At 43.3% G+C, this 20,387-nt stretch overlaps 1 protein-coding gene across 2 annotated transcripts; it reads left to right on the top strand.

Moving 5' to 3' along the window:
- The first annotated feature begins 211 nt into the window (after window positions 1-211).
- TENT5C (terminal nucleotidyltransferase 5C) lies at window positions 212-4,729 on the top strand. 2 transcript variants are annotated; one of them, XM_057415969.1, is made up of 2 exons: window positions 212-335; window positions 3,020-4,729. In XM_057415969.1, the coding sequence occupies exon 2, from the start codon at window positions 3,046-3,048 to the stop codon at window positions 4,216-4,218; it is 1,173 nt and encodes a 390-aa protein (XP_057271952.1). In that variant the 5' UTR covers window positions 212-335; window positions 3,020-3,045; the 3' UTR covers window positions 4,219-4,729. The 2 variants fall into 2 exon arrangements, with proteins under 2 accessions (XP_057271952.1, XP_057271953.1); XM_057415970.1 differs by lacking the exon at window positions 212-335 and adding an exon at window positions 1,140-2,152.
- The last annotated feature ends 15,658 nt before the right edge of the window (window positions 4,730-20,387 follow it).

Here is a 20,387-nt window from a genome sequence, read left to right as displayed (position 1 = left end):
CCGCGTGCAGTCCGATATGGGGGGGGGGTTAGGAGGAGGAGGAGGTGAAAACAGCCACCCCAGACCGAACTCCACCGGGTTCCCGGGCCGAGCTCCCGAACGGTGGTGGGAAGCCTGAGACCCCGATACCTTGAGGGAGGGGAACCCCGATGCTTGAAGGAAACAACACCGCCACCGTTACTGGCGCTGCAACCGCTCCGCCCGCCGGTTACCTCACGGCGGAGAAGGGCGGGGCGCGGCGCGGGGCGGAGATAAAGGGCGGCAGCGGAGCGTGAGGGGTGCGTGCGGGAGGCTGGCGCGGTCACTCGGGGTGCGCGGCGCGGCTGTGCTGACCGGTGAGGAGCGGGGACGGGACGGGACGTGGCGGCTCCTCGGGTCCTGGCTCCGCTGATTAGCGGGTTCTCCTCGGTACAAGTGGTCGGTGATGCTAAAAGAGGTTGCTGTTGTTTAAAGCGGCGCTTTTCCGCGTGCGGGTCGTGCGTTGCCCGTTACGGCGTGGCAGAGCCCGCTCGGCTCTTCTCTCGGGAGTTGAGCCTTTCCGGCCTCCGATGCTGCTGGGGTCTTTAGGCACCGTGGTGTCACAGAGCCATGCTGTCTGCGGGTTTGTTAGGTGTTGGGTCAAGTTATACCTCTTATAGGGGAGAAACTGCCGCTGGAGGGTGGTGAAGTGCTTCACTGTGCCAGAGGTGAAAGTGTCTTGTTCTCATTTCTTTTGTCTCTGATTTGAGGTCTGCATCCTATAGAATGGGTATACACTTGGTATTAAATAGGCAGTGCCTGTCTTTGCTTAAGAGTTAGCTGCTCCCTGGTGAATGAGCATCTTGTGAGCACTTCCCTGGTAGTGGGAAGGTAGGATGGGGCTTGGAGCAGCCTGATCTAGTGGAAGGTGTCCCTGCCTGTGGCAGGGGGTTGGAACTGGAGGAGCTTTGAGGTCCCTTCCAACCCAAACCACGCTGATTCTGTGATCTTCGTTTATCAGATGATCTTGTGATGGAAAATATCGGTGAAACAAGAGGCATCCAAATACATTAAAGTCATTAAAGACCTGTTGTCGCTAATGTAAGCCTTGTAAAGCAGGCAAATGTGAGTGATTTAGGGCTGGGAGGCTTGATTCTCAGGTTGATAGCCTGAGAATTAAATTCTCCACTGAACTGGAAATGAAATACTACATCTTCCTCCTATAAGGTCAGCTATGTGCAGCATTGTCCTGGGTGAGGATCACCCAGCAGAGCCAAGTGTGCATGGTGTGGTGGGAAGTATAGTGTCCTTTCTGGTTGCTGTGTAGGCTGCATGTGTTGCAGCTGCCAAGGAGGCTATGAATGGGAAGGTTAAGAAGGAATGTTTTCAGAGGTGGTAGCTGAAAACACTTGTAGCTTAAGTTGAAAGTCACGGAGGACACTTGTGTTCTTTAGTGATTTGAAGGATTTAATGGAAATACAGTGGGTTTACCATGAAAATACACTTTAATGTACTTGAAGTGCCTGAGGGCAGCTTCTGGCAGGCTGGATGTCAGGTTTATGCTGTGTGGGAGCATTAAGGATTGAGTTTGAAGAACCCCTTGATTTGTCCTGATTTCATCTTGTGAATCACAGGTTTGGTTTTGTGCCTGCTGGTTCTGATGTGACCCACAGCAGCAGAGTTTGTAATGCAGCAGCTCATGTGCAAGGACCGAGGTTACTTCCCCAGGAACATTTTTACCTTACTGTATACTTGATCTTGGATTTGACTCTCTTTGGAGGAAGTGACAGGTCAAATGAGCTGCTCCAAAATTAAAAGCTGGAAGAGGACAGGAATGAAATAACAGCTGCTCTCTGAATCTTGCTTGAGAAGCGTTTCATGCACTGTGCTGTTACATGTTAGGAAGCTATACAGTTGGGCTTTTAACAGCTCTTGGTAGGCAAGAGTTAATTGGCTTAAGTTCGACTAGACTGACCTTGGCAGCTGCAGTCTTCACAAGTACTTGGGGCAGAAGGAGGTGAGGCCTCAGTTTGTAGCTGTCAGGAAGCACCTGGCCACAGCAGAAACCTGTAATGTTAAGTGTATTAATACCAGTAGGAGTTGGGTTAACTGTAGAACATGCGTATCTACATACTTCAAAACACAAGCTTCTTAACCACAACATCTTGTCAACTGTGACAAGACTCCTTAAAAAGTGCAGAAGTTCAGGTGAGGCTGTGACCAGCTCTGGCCAGTGAGGTTCTCAAGTCCTTAGTATAACACTGACATAATACACATGTGGCAGCTCTTAGAAGCTTGTTTTTTTTCTCCACAAATGAGTAAAAGGTTGGGGCAAATATAAATATTTTCCCAAAGGTAGTTTAAGAAGGGTGAAGAGTTGTATACAAAGACTGCAGTGCAGATTGAATAGTTGTTACCTGACTTTGCAGCTGGAATTCTGTCCAGGATGCTGAACTGCTGTAGCTTTTTGCAGGAGTAAGGTGTACTTGGTCTTTATCCCAAGAGTGGTAGATGCTGGATGGTTGAGAAAGCAAAAATTTCTATGATAAGGAGGAAATCTCTCTGGCATAATTAAAGTGCTTTCAGTGGGCTAGATGTCTAAGCCCTGAGACTAATAGCTGAGGGTCTTCCAGTTGGAGAGAGCAGTTTGAGCTTTATGTGTAATGAAACAAGTTCAAAGCTTAGCTTTCAGAAGTGTTTTGTGCTTACAGCTCCTGTGTCTTCAGCTGGTGCTGCAGATGATCTTAAACTTAGCTAAAGCTTAATGTCATCTTCATTGATAATTTCCCTTTGATACAAACTGCTTTGCTTATGTACTGAAGGCTACCTCACCAAAAAAAGGACAGTGACACATCAGTGTTTTGTCTGCATCAGTAGAGAATCTGTGCATCATTTCAGCTGAAAGGCTTCCTGATAATTATATGTACATAGAATTATTTCTGTTTATTTGTGTCTGTGTGTAGACAGAAAAGCAGAGCATAGAATATATCTAGGAATCATACAGAAAAGTCTAAAAAAGGTCTTAACTTGTCTTTTTTGTATATATTTCACCTCCCTACAGTTTCTTTGGAGAAGAAAAATCTTAAGATGGCAGGCAAAGGAAGTAAGACAGACTGCATGTCATGCAGTGTACTGAACTGGGAGCAGGTCAGCCGTCTTCATGAGGTTCTTACAGAGGTGGTTCCAATCCATGGCCGAGGTAACTTCCCAACACTGAAGATCACTCTGAAGGACATTGTTCAGACAGTTCGGAGTAGGCTGAGTGAAGCAGGCATTGTGGTACATGATGTCCGTCTGAATGGCTCTGCAGCTGGTCATGTCCTAGTCAAGGATAATGGGCTGGGATGCAAGGACCTGGATCTCATTTTTCAAGTTTCTCTTCCAAGTGAGGCAGAGTTTCAGTTAGTTCGAGATGTGGTGTTGCGATCCCTCTTGAATTTCTTGCCAGAAGGAGTAAGCAAGCTGAAAATCAGTTCAGTAACACTGAAGGAAGCCTACATCCAGAAGCTAGTCAAAGTGTACACAGAATCTGACCGTTGGAGCTTGATATCACTTTCTAACAAACATGGTAGGAATGTGGAACTGAAGTTTGTAGACTGTATACGACGACAGTTTGAATTCAGTGTGGACTCCTTCCAAATCATATTAGACTCCCTGCTCTTTTACTACGACTACTCTGAAACCCCCATGTCAGAGCACTTCCATCCAACTGTAATTGGGGAGAGTATGTATGGAGACTTTGAAGCAGCTTTTGATCACCTCCAGAACAAGCTGATAGCTACCAAAAATCCTGAAGAGATCCGTGGTGGTGGGCTTCTTAAGTATAGTAACCTTTTAGTGCGAGACTTCAGGCCCATGGATAAGGATGAGATCAAAACATTAGAACGCTACATGTGCTCCCGATTCTTCATAGACTTCCCAGACATTCTGGATCAGCAGCGTAAACTAGAGACCTACCTCCAGAACCACTTCTCCAAAGAAGAGAGGAGCAAATATGACTACCTCATGATTCTGCGCAGGGTGGTGAATGAGAGCACAGTCTGTCTCATGGGACATGAACGAAGGCAGACTCTCAACTTGATTTCTCTGCTAGCACTCAAAGTGCTGGCAGAACAAAACATCATCCCTAATGCCACTAATGTTACCTGTTACTACCAGCCAGCACCTTATGTTAGTGACGTAAACTTCAGCAACTACTACCTTGCAAGTGCTCCTGTGCCATACAGCCAGTCGTATCCCACTTGGCTGCCTTGCAATTGATTGCTTGAGTGTTCTTGAATGGAGGCTACTGAAGGCCAAGATGCTGAGTGTATATAGACAAGTAATTGTTAGAGGTTTTTCTAATGGAAACATGACTGCATTGGACTGTCCATTTCCTGGTGTGTGATAGAAATATGCAACCAGGTGACCTGCTATCACTATATATCTGCAATTTCTGAGAGGCCTTATTACCTCTTCATTAGGAGAAGAGAATCGACAGCCAAGTATTAAGAGGAGTAGTTACAAAACTCTGTACTAGTTCTGGAAGTGGCTGTTAAGATATGATCTAAGTGGAGTATTCAGTAAACTGGGCTAGTTAATCGTAAGATGTCTTGAGCAGAGAAGAAGCCACTTCTGGAGTAGCAGCAAAACTGTTTTCTATTGCCTAACCTCATTATTCTATACTTCCTCAGTTAAAGTTCTGGCCAACTTTCTATTGAACTAATTGTGCAAGAGTGGCTCGTGTCGTGCTTGGGCTGCTTCTACTTCCTGGCTGTGTAGAACGGGTAACTGTTTGTTTTGTAAAGGACCTAAATGTTGTTTCTCATAGTACCTAGGCATACATGGTCCTGTGTCAAGTTCAAGATTAGTTTATTGGAAGTCGAAGATGGATTAGTAAGTCTGTCTTCAAAGCATAAACTGGCTGAGTTTTTCTTGAGTGCATAAATTTGGAAGGTGGCATTTCTAAACATGCACCAAAATACAACCTAAAACTTGGTAATGTGGGAAATCCTTGAAATGAGGAGTTGAAGCCTTAGATAGAATTGGAACCACAGCTTGATTGGTTGAATCCAGGCTCAAGATAAAGCCTTTCTGAATGCATCCTTCAAAACCATGTTTGTCACAGCTGGAAAGTAGCACAGCTCTTGCATTTAAGTTTGCCCCAACTTTCTTCTTCACAGGTCCACAGCAAGCAAAAAAAGAAAAGCCACCACCAAAAAACCCAAGCCACTAAGTTGCAGGATGATGTGTACTCCTGCCACAGCACAAATTCCTAAAGTGCCTCTAAAATAAAGTTCTTATTGTACAACTTCAGGCAGGTCCTGAAGGCTTGTCTTTCTGCCGGCATTTAGGGGTTGAGCTTTGTGGTTTATCACTGTCAACTGGTTACGGTATGTGATGGTATTTTGAGTGGTTAACGTAAAATTCTTCTTCTTTATTGGTCTTAACCTTCACTTGAAGAGGTATATAAATCCTCAAAAGAGTTCTTCACAGAAGCTGTATGTGTTGAAAGCCTATTCCAGTTTTCAGAATATCCTCTAGAAGAGTATGTACTCCCTTGGAGGGGTAGGGGGCTGACCTTCCTAAAGGGTGTGTGCTGAACTTGCTGCTTTGAAACTCCTGTGCTTTTTAAAGAAGGTTAAAAATACCCCAGTTAATGTATATAGTGGTATTAAACTGGTATATTAACTGGATGATTTTCACTGAATTGCAATAGTAAAATACATGTAGCAAATGATCTTGAGTTTTCTTTGCTTACCAGAGAAATAGACTAAAAAGGCAAATATAAGAGCTATTTAATACGTATTGGTGCAATGTTCAAGAATACCTGTTTGCTAAACCTTTTTTATGACTTCTAGCTGTTTCTGCAAGCTTGTGAGACCAAAGTGGCTGATCAAACAGATGATTTAAGATGAGAAGGTAAACCAGACAGCAGGTGAAACACCAAGGTACGGTGGTTGTTCAGGGTGGAAAACAGTAGCAGTGCGGCACTTAAATGGCAGTAAAAAACCCTGCCTGTTCCTTATAGGACCAAAAACTTCTAGTTACATTGCAAGTTCTTTCACTTTTCAGAACTACTTCATAAAGATTGCCTCCTTAGAGCAGTGAGGTTGCTCTTCTGTTCAGACTTCTTAATTTAGTTTAGGAAGTTGGGGAGGGATGTAGCAGAGTATGCTTTAGCTTAATCTTTTTTTCCAACAGTCTTGTAAGCAACTTCAATGGCAAATTGACAAATAATTTGGTGTCCTCTGTGTAGTGTTGGGTTTGTTTGGGGTGGGTTTTTTGTTTTGTTTTGGTTTTGTTGTTTTTTTTTTTTTCCTGTTAGAGGCTTCCTGAGTAGTCAGCTAAAGGAGCTAAACTCAAATGTGAACCCAGCCTTTTTTATTAACTGTGGATTGGACTTGGTGTAGCTTACAGACAACACACCTCTCACCCAAGGCTTAGACTATTTGGAAGGCTTGTTTAAAGCTAGCATGATGCCAGTGTTGTCACATGTGTTAAACTTAGTGCAGGCTTACTGCTGGAATGCAAACCTAGGCATGAGTAACTTTGGCATGCAAGGCAATACTTGGCCTAGTATAAAGTTTTGCTAGAAAGAAGGAACTTTTTTTTCTTAGGACTCTGTAATTGCTATCATCCTTTAAATAAGGTGTTTTTAAAGCCAGCCTGAGCTATATCCATGGAAGAAGTAAACCATTGCCTAGAGGCAATGTTTGATTCGCATATCAAATAGCCTAGATTATGTATCTGTCTTGTTGTGGCTGGTTTTTAGAAACTGTTCCTGTACATCAGCTCATGTGGAAGAAGGGGTCAGAGACTCAGGAGTCCTCACAAGCTTCAAACAGACTTGTTTTGCTAGTCTTCAAATGCCTTGGCGGCTGAATGTCCGGCCAGGTGTATCCACTGGAAGAGGAAGTGCTAGAAAAAGGGCTCTAATGAATCCCTACTGAGATAGAGCTATGGAGAATTTAAGCTTTCTGCCATAAAATTCTACTTTTGCTAGGGTAACTTCTTGTTGAGGTCTCTAAGGAAGCTTTATGTTGAGTGGCTGCTTACTGAACAGCTGACTTTGTTTAAGCTTTGCAGGACTGATGTGCTCCCTGTTTCTGGCATATTGGAAACATAAATGCTTTGTAGCCTGGATGCTAGATATTAAGTGCTTGAATAGTTAAAACTGTATCTGGAAGCTACACACCACTGCATTGGCCCTGCTGTATAAGGGATTGCTGGGATATGGTCTCATAGCCTTCAAAATAATCCTGGTTTGGCATGTAAAGCTGGAGTACTCGGTAGCTTTTCATCATTGTGTTGCAACCAGGCTACCCCTTTCTGTTTCAAGTTGTCCTAGCAACTTTGTGTTGCATGTGGCAGTGGCTTAATTTGGTGTGTGCTAGCGGGTTTGTGTTCAGGTCTATGGTGGTCCCTGTAGCAAGGAGTAACATGAGAATGAGCACTAGGTAAGTTAAAAGTGATGACCCTAGGCCAAGTCTAGGCTGCCTGCTTAATTCAGTCTCCCTTTAGTACTTGATGATACCTCTGCAAACCTGCTCTTTAGTCTGTAGACTGCTACGCTTATTGCATTCCCTCTGGCAGTGATATCAAAACAAAGCTGTAGTAACACTAGAATGCAAGTCTAGTATCAGTGCATCATTCCTCAGGACTAGGCTTCTGATAAACTAGACAGTGTAGTTTAAAATAGCTATTTTCTTCCTGTAGTTTATAAGCTCTGCTGGGCTAAGCCAGTCTGAGGTTAAGCATCTGTGGTCACTATTTATTGCCAAGCTCCCGCTTAACTTAGAGTTTACTGGTATGACTTCTTCATTGTAAGAGATTAATCTTTTTATTTGATAAAGATGCTGCCAAGGAGACCTAGTAGTAGACTGGATGTTAGTCACTTCGGTAAAATCCCTGTGCTGCTGATCCATGGTAACTCTGAAAAGTTGTAAGGGAAAGCATACTTCATGCTCACTGAGCTCAAGATTGAATTGTTGCTGTGTTTGTCCTTAGCTAGTTCAGTCAATCACTAAGATGGAGGTTGAAGACTCCTGCTTGCTTTCAAGTAACTGTTTTTTTTTTTAAAGATCCTCACACTTTAACATTCATAATCCTGTCTACAGAACAGTAGGTAGTATTTAAATCTAGTCCAAACACCTGAAGCTTTTTATTGAAACTTAAAGACCCATATCTTGGGATTGAGTTCTGGGGTTAAGCATTTGGTATGTCTTGTGCCTAGGCTTTATGGGCTTCTGATCACTAGAATAACTACTAATGTTGGTAGTGATCTCTGCTTATTGCTATATGAGTGCTTGGGAAAAGGCCTCACAGAAGAGAACTTGGACAAATTGCTTCAATTTTAAGCTGTCAGTGTACTGATGAGACTGTTTTTACTATTCCTCTCAACTCATTCAGTCAGGTTGCCGTAATTGTTGAGCACAGGAATAAGCAATAAATTGACCATAGTCACTGGCAGCTTGGTCAAATTTGGGTATTGGGAGAGCCAGATGGATTGTTATACTTGTAGTCTTTGCCATCTAAGTCTTAACCATTTGTTAAACTTGAACTATATTTATGTTCTTTAATTTCAATGAAACTAGTTATAAGGTGGGATGCTGGGCTGTAGTTGTAGGAGCTTTGGGGAGAATGGTTGGAGCACTCTGTTTTTTCTCAGAATGTGATTTGCTGAAGGATCTGGATTGGGCTTGTCTCTGATTGAAATTGCACTTTCTGTTAAAATTTAGAAGGCCTTTTTTTTTTTTCTATGTTTATCTTTGTTTTTTAACTATTAAAAGAAGTCAGCTCTGGGAAAATCCTTCTCATACCTCTTTGGAAGAAATTAGTTGGGGTTTTTTGGGTTGGGGTTTTTTTGGCTTTTTTTTTGTTTGTTTTTAAGCTGGCAAAACAAGGTACTAGAAATACTTGGATTTGTGATGAGCCCAAATGTGAGATTGATCACAGTAACTTTGTCTACTGTTTTGCACTGTGGTGTTCACTTTCGATTCTTGGAATTTGGGGTTTGGACCTTGATGATTCTGAAATTCTTGTGCAAATAAACTTATGCTAAACATTGCTTGCCTCAAGTAATTCTTGCATCTAAATTAATGCTGACAAAATATTTGGGGAGCTTATTGGCCTGTGTGTGTAGATATGCTGGGGGGGAAGGAAGAAATAGTGATGGGATACATAGTGATGCTTGAGTTTAGATGTTATTCAAGGTACTCTTTTTCTTCATGAATGTACACATTTGCCTCAGCTTACTGAAGATTAGTCAGTGAGACATCTGTCTTTCACTTGCATTATAGTGGCATATTTTAGTCCATTTTTGCACTGACCATTATCTGACCTCAGTTTGAGTTTAGGACTGTGCCTCAAAATGTTTTAGGCCTGTTAGTGTCTGGTCTGAGCTAGAGCCTGCCAGCCTGTTCTGTGATGCACTCCATATACTACTCCAAGTCAGGGGCTCCTTCAGACCTCAACTTGTGAGCCAGGCAGCTGAGACATGAAGTCAGCAGTTGTTCTTCAGGCTAGCTTGCAGGTTGAAAGTCTGTGCTTTCACTGTCTGAAGAACTGATGCTTCTCCTAGGAGTGTGTGGCAGTCTACTTGCTGTTCCTTCTGCTCTAGGATTGAAAATAACTGTACTGTTATTTCCTCTCCAGAGCTCAGACAAGCTCTAGCCTCTCAGTTAAGTAATGCTGGAGAAATTCTGGTCTTCAGGGCCTTTTAACACCTGCAATGGAAACTTCTGTGGAGATCAGCAGAGGCAGTGTGATCCCATGGAAGTAATTGTGAAGCTTGTCTAGTCCTTTTTCAAAGTGTAACTGCTTCTCTCTGAACTTAAATGGAGAGCTGATAATACAGCTGGGCAACATAAGCCATCTGCTAGTCACCTGAAACTTCACCTCAACTACTGGGTTTATGTCATCATAAAAGCTTCAGAGTTATTTTGGGTAACATCCTTAAGTTTCTGGAATACCAAACTTAGCTTTGCAGGGTTAGATACTGAAACAGAGAAAGAGCTATGCTTAAGCAAGTGGTGGTATGTACTCTTTCAATTCTCTAGGGAATGTACATAATGGTAAAAATTGAGAAGAAGAAGAAAGCTGTTCTTGCTCTTTTGCTGTTGTGTTGGTGAAAATGCAATTACAAGTGTTCTGTCCTGTTGCAGTTCTAGAACCTGGCCTTTTCCATGCTGTGGGAATATGAGCTCAGTCTTGTGATGGGGTGGGAGAGGCATTAGACAAATGTTGTTCTAAATTGTTGCTATTGTTCAGGCAGATGTACTTATTTCCTTCCTTCCATGATGGAGTAGTTAATACTTTTGAAATTGGAGTATTCAGTGTCCTTTCCGGAGTAGATGCTCCTGTGAGAGAAACAAACACTTTCCTTTGTATGCCTGCTTATTTTGAATACTGCTTGTTACATATCAGTATAGTTAGTTCACTAATACACTAAATAATCAAAGTTACTATTTTCAACAATAAAATAGCATTTGTATTTCTCCAGCAACTTAAAATGGAGGTATATCAAAAAGTGTAACACACCACCTCGCTGTGGGTGTTAGACATAGTGGTTCTGCTTTACTGTAGTAGCAGTGCTGCAATCTGTTCTGCTTTGTCTCAACGAGAGAAAGATGAGCTCCATATCCTATAAGCAAGACTGCCTGGTGAAGGGAGTAGTTAACCTGCCAAGCCTGAGTAATTTTCCTAGTAGGAAAGAGTTGAGTCATATTGCTGGAAAAAAGAGAGTCTTGCCAAGAACTGTGGAAAGCAGCTGCTAGATCCTAAACTGGTAGTTCACATGTACATTAAGGAAAGCTATACTGCCTTCCCCAGTATTACCCACTGACTCTCAGCTGAAGAGAAGAATTGACCTTAGAGCAGCCCTTCAGTTCTTGAGAGGTCTAGAAGAAAGCTGAGGAGAGATTTTTTTTTTTTAGCAGGGCCTGTTGTGACAGGATGAGGGGTGATGGTTTTAAACTACAAGAGGCGAGATTCAAGCTGAATGTGAGGAAAAAGTTCTTTACAATGAGGGTGGTAAAACTGGCACAGGTTGCCGAGAGAGATGGTGGATACTCCATCCCTGGAGACATTCAAGGCCAGGCTGGATGTGGTTCTGGGCAACCTGATCTAATTAAGGATATTCCTGTTCATTGCAGTGGGGGTGGAATAGATGAGTTTTGAAGGTCCCTTCCAACCCAAGTTGTGATATGATTCTATCCAGCAAGGCAAGTCTTCTGAGTGTGTTGGATTTGTGGCACAGGCTGGTCCCTTTGTGGATGTGCTCCTCACTTCAGAGTTGATCATCCACCTGCAACAATTCTCTTTTCCACCCCCTTTCTCTCTTATTCTGAAAGGTATATTTTGTGCCTCCCAGAAAGGTATTCAGTCTTGCCCTAAAGTGCTCAATAGTGGCAATTCATCATGTACTTGGAGAACCTGTTAGAATATTTCATCATGGTCATTACTGAGAAATTCATTTGCATTTCCATATTGGTGTTTGAATTTCATCTTTGACCTGCAGATTGCTGCATCCTTATCAACAAGGCTGAAAAGTTCCAGACTCTCTCCTGTTATCCACTAATCCCTTCAGCTCCTGAATGAACTGTGGAAAATGAGCTTCATGTTGTATATATTGGACTTAGAAGCTGGAAACCTTTTCCTCTGGAATTTTGTGGTTCCTGTGCTTCTCACAACCCAGTGCCAGTTGCTAGCCCAATGCTCTATGTACCACAGATAAAAAGTAGTGCTAAGATTGAGGACACAGACATCAAAAGGTTGAGAAGCAAACTGTGCCTGTGCTTTTTACCATGGCATTGTGGCATGCTAAGTGCTTGTGCTGAGTCAGTTATTTGTGGTGATTTCAAAGTTCATCTGCTGCTTCTCAAAGCAGCCTCTCCCATCTGATGTCGACATCATCTGTGCTCCCGGTTGCCAGATGGAGTATTTTGCACTTGGTGGTATTAAAAAAACATTTTGTCCAAATCCTACGGGTAAATAGTTGCAATGTAAATGGACAGAGAAGCTCCTCTTCTTAATTATCTACTGCCTTACTGACTTAAGTGTTGCATGGTGCCTGGAGATGACAGAAGTGCTCACAGGTTTGCATTGTTCTTGCATACAGAAGGGTGCACAAGGTTGTTGTGGGCACTTTGAAACCTGCAGGTGGTTTAAAACCAATGTCAGCGCAAAGTACCCAAAGGTACTGAATGCAGGTTATTTTGGGAGTATTTTTTTCCCCTCTGTAAATAGGGGTAGAGACAGCAAAGAAAGCTTATATGCTGTCACTGCTTAACAGCCCTTCCTCAGTCCTTTCCTCTGCACCCTCATGTCTAAACCACTGTGGTGACAAGTATCCCTGGGACAGCAGTTCACAACATGACCAAAGCAAGGAGCTCCATGTTTCTACTCTTGCCACCACATCTGTTAGTCATCACAATCATCTGCTTGCCTGTTTTACTGCTCATGTGGGGCTCCTCAAATGTTGTGCAGCCCTGACTAATTCCCAGGACTGATGTAGCTCTCTAGACCTCATGAGCTCCCTTTCATTTTCTTCTCCTGGGCAGCTTTAGTTAACCAGTTTAGACTGGGGAAAAGTAAGTTATTTTTGGGAAGATATCCTGCCATCAATTCCTTTGCCCAAATTCCATGTGACACCAGTGGGAGTTTGACAATTGCTATGAGGGGTGTGCTAATGGCCTGGCAAACCTGAATGGCTGGGCTTGTGTGTTGCAGCTGCACTGGAGTAAGTTTCTGCATCCCTGTTTGATTGGTGGGAGTAACGTGTGGACGGGGCTCAGCCTCTGGCAACAAATTCATGATGTTACTCCAGAGAAACGTTGCTCATAAAAAATCCCCCAAACCAGCATCTGTTTTGGAGCAGAGGAAACTTTGAATGTAAAGTAATATTCTAGCTAGGTATGTGCATGCTTTAAATTGATGCTTAGCCTCCTTCCTTGCAGTGCTTCTGTGATAGAGATAGGATTCGTACTTACTGCCATTTCCCATACCAAAAAATGAGCCCTGAAGAGAAGCAGCAGCACAGTTAGTTAACACAGGGACTTCCTGGCAGGGCTAGGAGAAGGTATTTTGGAAGCCTTGCTGTAATGATAGGGTGGGAAGGGGAGGGGATGTGGATACTACTGGAACATGTCAGAAATTGAATAGAAGGATGTCGGTGTTTAAAAAGCCCCACACAGATGAAATAGGGAATGCAGTTTTGAAGTAGAGGTGACCATCTTCTCACAGGCACGTGTGACTTAAAACTGCAACATCATGCCAGCAGAACTTGCAGAGGGACTGTGTTATGCCAGTGTTTAGGATGCTCTACACATGTAATTTGTAAATGGTCAATTGCAATGTAAAATCACAGTGGTACATGTTCTGTTCTGTGTATTGTATCTCCTCAGCAGTTACTGTGTGAACCTTGGCCTTTGTTAGTATAATTTTTGCTGTCTGGTTAGAAATAAAAGATTACTGTAAGGGTGTAATTGCAGCCGTGGTCAGGAGTTTCAGTTGACCAGGACTTCAATTTTGTTTTAATAGCAGTTGAAAACATTGGTTTAGTTGAAACAAGAAAGGAAGTTTCTCTCATAAATAAGACTTCATTAACTAGCAGTGTGCTGTTTGATGGCAGTGGTCTTGCTTTTAACTGTAAAAGCTTGTGAAGTTATGACTTTTAGTTCCGAAACAGAAGCTTTTGCTCTGGAGGCATTTTCTACCTGGTTACTGATTTTACTTACTGCTAATGAAAAATAGATGAGTAGCGAATGGTCTCTGGTTCATCTCAGGGTTCTTTTGACTGACTTGCAGTATTGTAACACCAGCTCATTGTCAGAGTTTATGTCCACTGCTGAAACCTCCAGATCCCAGACTTCACTGAAAAGTAGTAGTAGTACTGTTATAATGCATTGTGCTATTATGCTATATTATAATATTATAGTACTATATATAGTAGTATATAGTACTATAGTACTATTATAATGCATAATGATCTTGAATAAGAGAAAAACTGTAGGGAAAACAATCTAAACCTCGTTTCTTTATGACAACTGCTCTTGAGGCTGTTTCAGGTGTGCCTGATAGATTACAAATGATCTCTAATTTGTAAGAGAGACCATCTCAGAGGAGGCTGTTCATTGCAATATATATTACACTGTAATATATCACAAATAGGCTGCAATGTAATAGCATTGGCTCACGAAACTGTTTGTATCAGTCTGACTTAAATGATGACATTTTATACCCATTGAAGTGATACAACTTTTAAAAATGGTATCAGAGAAGCCTGCAGAAAGATGTTTAAGGTCTAAGGTCGGGGTGCCAGAGCTGTCTGGAAGCCTACAGCTGGCAGTGAACGCTCTGCATCTTGAGATGATTTCTGTGCTTGGGCTATTTCAGAGAGGACCCCAGGGTGCTCCTGAGCACCAAGCAGCAGCAGCACAGGAGCTTTCAGTCCCCTGCCATATTCACTGCTTAATGATGTGAATTAAGCAGCAAGTTAAATCTTACCTCCAACTTTAATCAGGCTCCATAGCAACCTAACATACTTGTTTTATTTTTCCAGTGGTTTAATTTCCTTTTTATTTCCGTAGTGATGGATTCTTGAGAATCCAGACATGCCGGAATGCTGGCAGAGTATCTAGACTTCATCCAAATCTTTATTCTCACAGTATAGAGTTAGCAGAGGACTCAAGCACAGAGAAAACAATGCATAAATACTGTATAAATGTTGTAAACAAACATATAGAAAACTGATTTTAATGTTCAGAAGACCCTTATTATGGAAAATGTTTTAAAGAGCTAAAAAATCTTACTTTTATCATATAGCTGCTATTTTAATTTTTCCTTGGGTAGGTGCCAGAGGTGGCTGGTCTCCCAGATGTCATCTGAAGATTCCTTGTCATAGGTGTTAAGGACAGCAAAATGTAGGTATCGCTACTATTCAGGCTAATGTTTTACTTCCTGTACTCCAGACTGAAGATAATGTTTATCTTTTAATATCATGGTAAGATATTGCACAGGCTCACAACAATATTTTTCTTTCAGGAAAGATCACATATACATTCTTTTCTAAAAAAAGATGCATTGAAGCAAGCCTAGAGGTTTATTTTGGCAGGGGGTTCCTGACGTACGGCCACCTAAAATAAGTTGCTTGCAGGATTTCACACAGGGTCGTGTCTGCGCCCAGGGTGTTATTGAAGGATGGGGCAGCCTGTGGTGCTGGTGCCTGGCTGCAAAACCTTGTCTGGTGCTTTCTGGCTTGTGATAATTCAGCTTTGGGTTAGTTAGGGTCCAAACTCAGTCTCCAGTTAACCTTTTCAATAGTGCTTCTACAAGGGGTTGGTGCATCAGGCATTAGCTGATGTTGATGCAGCATGGGGGTCATGAGGTTTGGGGAAGAGAAAAGCTGTTGGTGTACCAGAACAAGCTGCAAGAATGTGACTATTTCTGTGGACATGCTGTTTGTTGGCAGTGTATTTTGGAAACCTCTGTTCAACCCTGTCCTCTCTGCTGACAAGCTGTGCTGCACTGCAAGATCACTGGGCTCTAGGAATGTCTGTTTTCTCTCCAGGAACTAACAAGATATCCTGGAGGGATTGGCTCAGATACCTACACGACAGACAACTGAAAAGGGTTGAAGAAGAGTCTTATCCCAAACTGCTAGAAATCAGACAAAAATACCAGGAATTTCCTTCCAAGCCCACTGGAAGCATTTCTTCCTTTCTGTGACTGTTTTTGTGATGACAACATGGGTTCTTTCTTGCAGGTTGCTCAATTCTCTTTCTGCACAGTGTGTCAAGGCGGGTGTTTGCAACTCTTCTAGCCAAAGGTCTGCAGGGAGCAGGGTGGAGATTTCTCCTGCAGGGAAGAGAAATCTTTGCGCCATCATCTCCCACTCTCCCCTACAGTTGAGTGAGCCACTTGACTTGGCTTTTGTTTTTCCATGTCTGTGCGTGTGCCAGGAAACCCTGCTGCGATGGCAGGAGCAGAGGGTTCAGGGGAAAAGTCAGACTCGGAGATCAGAGCTTTATCGGGGAATGGTTTACATCTTTTGAGCATGTTTAACCCATGCTCTTAACCATTTTTTTCCCAATTATCTTTGGTCCACAGTTGAGTGAAGTCATTGGACTTCAAGGACTCTCCTGTTTCCAAGTGAAAATCACTCCAAAATGACTCCAAAACGTTTGGGAGCCAGAAGGAGAAACCTAGTCAGTGCTGAGCAGCAGCTGGTGTGACTATACAGATGAGACTGGTTCAGCCAAGAGCAGTTCAAGGGTCTGGAAGCTGGTCATGGAATATCCAAGCGATAACCATTAGGATGTGAAACAGGGTGTTCCTGCTAATGGTTTGATATGTTGCGGCGTGTATCTCTAAAAGCCTAATATCCCAACAGGAGGAAATTCTGAATAAGATGGGAAAAAATCTTTGTGGAAAAAAAATAAAACTCCATTTTCAAAGGGGAAAAAGTTCTTTAGGAAGAATATTTTAGGTAGCCAAAGAGCCCTCTTTCCATGTTTGAGGGACAATAGCTTTAGCTAAAAGCCATTGTACTGAACAGCGACAGCAGCAAGTTGAAGCAATATGTGCAGGATATTAGATATGGGGAAAAAAGCAGTAATAGGTGGCATTTGATGTAAATTATACTTCTGAAGTACAAAAAATATCAGGAGGGGATGCTGAAAACGGATGCATTTTGCTTAAAGATAATGTGACAGTCTTCAATTTTTGGAACTAAACTTACTGTGCTGAGGACATGTACCGTGCTGATTTTTGGAAGTAAGTCTGTTAGTAAAGATTCAAAAGGATAGGATAATTTTTTCTGATGGATATTTGGAAGGGAGGGTGACATGCTTAGATGACATGCTACTCTTGAGCCCAGTAGCAATAGGGAAAACTTGTGAGAGTTGTTGGCTGGAGAGCATTCTGGTCTGCTGGTATTAATGTTAAATCTTGAAATACTGGGTAAATTCCAGGAGAATGAAAATATATGGCCTCTATTCCAAGAGGAATAAGAGGGAGAACCACATAAATCATAGAATCATAGAATAGTTAGGGGTCAGAAAGGACCTTAAGATTACCTAGTTCCAACACCCCTGCCATGGGCAGGGACACCTCACACTAAACCATCTCACCCAAGGCTCTGTCCAGCCTGGCCTTGAACACTGCCAGGGATGGAGCATTCACAGCTTCCTTGGGCAACCCATTCCAGTGCCTCACCACCCTCACAGTAAAAAACTTCCTCCTTATATCCAATCTAAACTTCCCCTGTTTAAGTTTTAACCTGTTACCCCTTGTCCTATCACTACAGTCCCTAATGAAGAGTCCTTCCCCAGAATCCTTGTAGGCTCCCTCCAGATACTGGATCCTCATCTCTGACTCCAGTTTTACAGGTTAGTGGAAGAAATGCCTTGTACATGTGAGGGAGTAATCCTGGCATGTGAGGACTCTTTCACGTAAGCTTTGGAAGATAGTAAGAAGTGAGGTCGAAGGGGAAGTGTCATACTGCCTTTAAAAGATAAGAATTAGAAAGATCTTCCTTTTTCTGCCATGGGCTTCATGGGCTTGTTCTGGCTGTGGAGAAGGGAGGGGCTTCCTGTATCACTGCAGGGCATGAGGTGATGCAGACTCAGATCAGCAGCTTCAGGTGTAAGGTTCCTCTGCTGCAGTGTGTTTCTGCAGAGCAGTCCCTACTTGTTTCAGTCACATGTGGCAGGATCTAGAACTGAGTTAAGGATGGGTGATACAAGACTTGTCCCTTCACCAGCATAAGGGGTTCAGAAGCTACAACTGGCCTTCTCTAGACGTAGCTAGCAAATGCATAAGCCCCCATCCAGCCCCAGTTTGCACTCAAAAACAGTCCAGTAAACCCACCCAAATTTGAGATCTTGCACTCCATGTGGCTGACAACAGGAAGCCTGATGTCAGCTCTGAGAACCCATCTCACGGTTCAGGGAACAGGCCTTTGTGAGGACAAGAATTACTTTTCTCTGACAATCCTTTAATAGGGCAATAGGAGTCCTTAGGAAACCAACCACTCACTCTTCATGGAAAGGCAGGGCCCTTCTATGGGTGTCCTTACTCTACCTACCAGAAGCCATCCTGATGGACACTACTGAATGAGTCTTTTGAATGGACCCTGCTGAAAGGAGGACTCTTACAAGTGTCTTGATGGAGGCCAGGCTTTCACATGCAAATGGTGGTGGTGCAGTATTTGCTGCCTAGAATGACCATTCCAGTTTTGAGTGTGGCCATCTAGACATTGCTGTGGGCTACTGACTCTAGAGCACACTACTTGAGCAGGGGGCTTGGACCAAGTAATCTCCAGCAGTCCCTTTCAACCTCAACCGTTCTTGATTCTGGGAATCTGGATAGCTCAACCAAGTCTCATGGTATGTGCTGGGAAGCAGACCAGATTACCGTACTTCCTGGAATTTCAGCCATCTCAAAACTTAAAACCATGGAGGGCTGCTTGAATCTTTTTTCACTGAAATCATCTCTCATCCTCTTCTCACTTCCTGCATTCCCTGCCCGCATAAAAGAAAGGGGATGTGGTAGATCACTGCCTGCACTGAGCCATGAGGCTGGTACATGAGAGGAACTTTGCTTGAGAAACAATCTGTTCTTTGCCTGCTTGAGAAATAAAATGGACTTGGAGCACAGAGAACCTTCTAAAATTTTGTAAGCCAAGAGTCTTTGAAAATGCTTCAAGTACATTCTGACTGGATTTTAGACACGGTGCTTTGGAGAATGTAACTCAAGGCTGTAAGGGCAGTGTTCTTATTAGGAAATGATGTAATTTGTTCTTGCACTTTTGTCTTCAAAGAGTATTGAAAAGAATTCTTCCTATGTGTATTGTGCTGTGCACACTTAAAGTCACAGATGATGCAGGCTTTTTTGAAGAGAAAACAAAACAATGTTACTGATCACTGATGTTCAGATCCCTGATCCTGTCTGCAAAAGGGAATGTATTTCCTGTGTTTTAATTCTGGCTCACCTCAGCCAATAAACTTTATCCACTGAGGTTTCAAAACCAGTTCCTGCTGTCTCCAAACCCAGTTCACTTTGCCCTAAATAAGTATGGCTAACAAGGAAAACTTTTGTTTTCAGTGTCTCATTTTAGAGAAACTTGGGCTCTCCATGTAAGAGAGAGAAGAGAGGCAGGCATTTAAAAGATCGTTTTTAGGCTCAGATAAGTTCTTCCCTCTGATCTTGTCTCTGTTGAATTGTCTCAATGAATAAGCAGTGACTCATTCTACTTGTGCATGTCTGCTGTGCTCTTTGGATGAAACATAGAATGGTTTGGGTTGGAAGAGACCTTAAAGCTCATCCAGTTCCAACCTGCCTGCCATGGGCAGGAACAGCTTCCACTAGAGCAGATTGCTCCAAGCCCCATCTAACCTGGCCTTGAACACTGCTGCCTGCCACCTTTTATGCACCTTGGGCAATTATACATACCACAGTTCAGCAGCTGCATGTGCCTGTTTGGGCTAGTGATAAGTGGTCCACCCCTGCCATGAGTCTCATTGTATGAATTATATGAATTCCAAGTTCAGAGAAAGGCCTGGAGGGACTCTAAGGGTAAAGGCCTGTGAAGAGGTTGGCTTGTTGAAAGCTGTAAGGACAATTAAAAATGTATCCTTACACCAGTGGTTTTCTGAAACTTCTTAACCTCTACACTTCTCCCCTGTGCTTTTCAGGCTCCTGCAAAGCTGAGCAAGGCTCTCTCTCCTTTGGCAGCTAGGGACTTTGCTTCAGAACATGGATTGAAGAATGAAGCCCACAGTTGCGTGTAGGTCATAATAATTTTGTACCTTTAGGGCTGGAAGGTGACAATACCCCTGAGGTGGTAAGGGTGAAGAAAGCCATCCTTCAAACTGAATTTCTAATGCGAAATTCCAATTTTTGTGTTGTTTTTTGCTCGCTTGTTGGGTGTTTGGGGTTGAGTTTTGGGGTATTTTGTTGGCTTTTTTTTTTTGGGGGGGGGTAGGTGTGTTTGTGTGTGTGAGTTTTCCCCCTGTCACCCGGCTTCACCCAAGGAGCAGACGCTTTCCTTTGCCCAGCAGTGCCCCCGGTCCCCCAGCCCCAGCAAGCCCCGGGGAGAGGCGGCGGTGGAGCTCAGCACCGCGGACAGCGCCCGGCCCAGGCTCTGCGGGCCGGGGAGCTCGGCAAGCTGAGCTGCCGTGTTCCCTGCGATCCCAGTCTGAAGGGAAGGCTTTTCTTCTCCAGGACTCTTCACATCAGTCCTTCTGAAGACAGCCTCCTTCTTGAGCCCAGGCAGGGCACTGAGCAGGTGACAAGTGACTGAAGTAGGGGCCTTGCTTACTGAGCAAGGACCAGTCTACAACAAATGGAAGGACTGAACTTGGAGACTTCAGTCTGCCTGTAACAAAATCTCTCCTGAGCTTGCAGGTCGTCCTCACGTTCTCCTGTGATTAGGAGTATGAATGGAA

The sequence above is a fragment of the Pezoporus wallicus genome, unplaced genomic scaffold (genome assembly GCF_028554395.1).
Source record: "Pezoporus wallicus isolate ANWC-B61680 ecotype Strahan unplaced genomic scaffold, APGP_CSIRO_Pwel_v1 contig_6814, whole genome shotgun sequence".
Classification (NCBI taxonomy): Eukaryota; Metazoa; Chordata; class Aves; order Psittaciformes; family Psittacidae; genus Pezoporus; species Pezoporus wallicus.
Note: the sequence above shows the minus strand (reverse complement) of the source record. Positions and strands in the feature narration are given on the sequence as shown.

Bases quoted from the DNA above. Each gene is read 5' to 3' on its own strand.
- TENT5C (XM_057415969.1), top strand. From the start codon at position 3,046: ATGGCAGGCAAAGGAAGTAAGACAGACTGCATGTCATGCAGTGTACTG.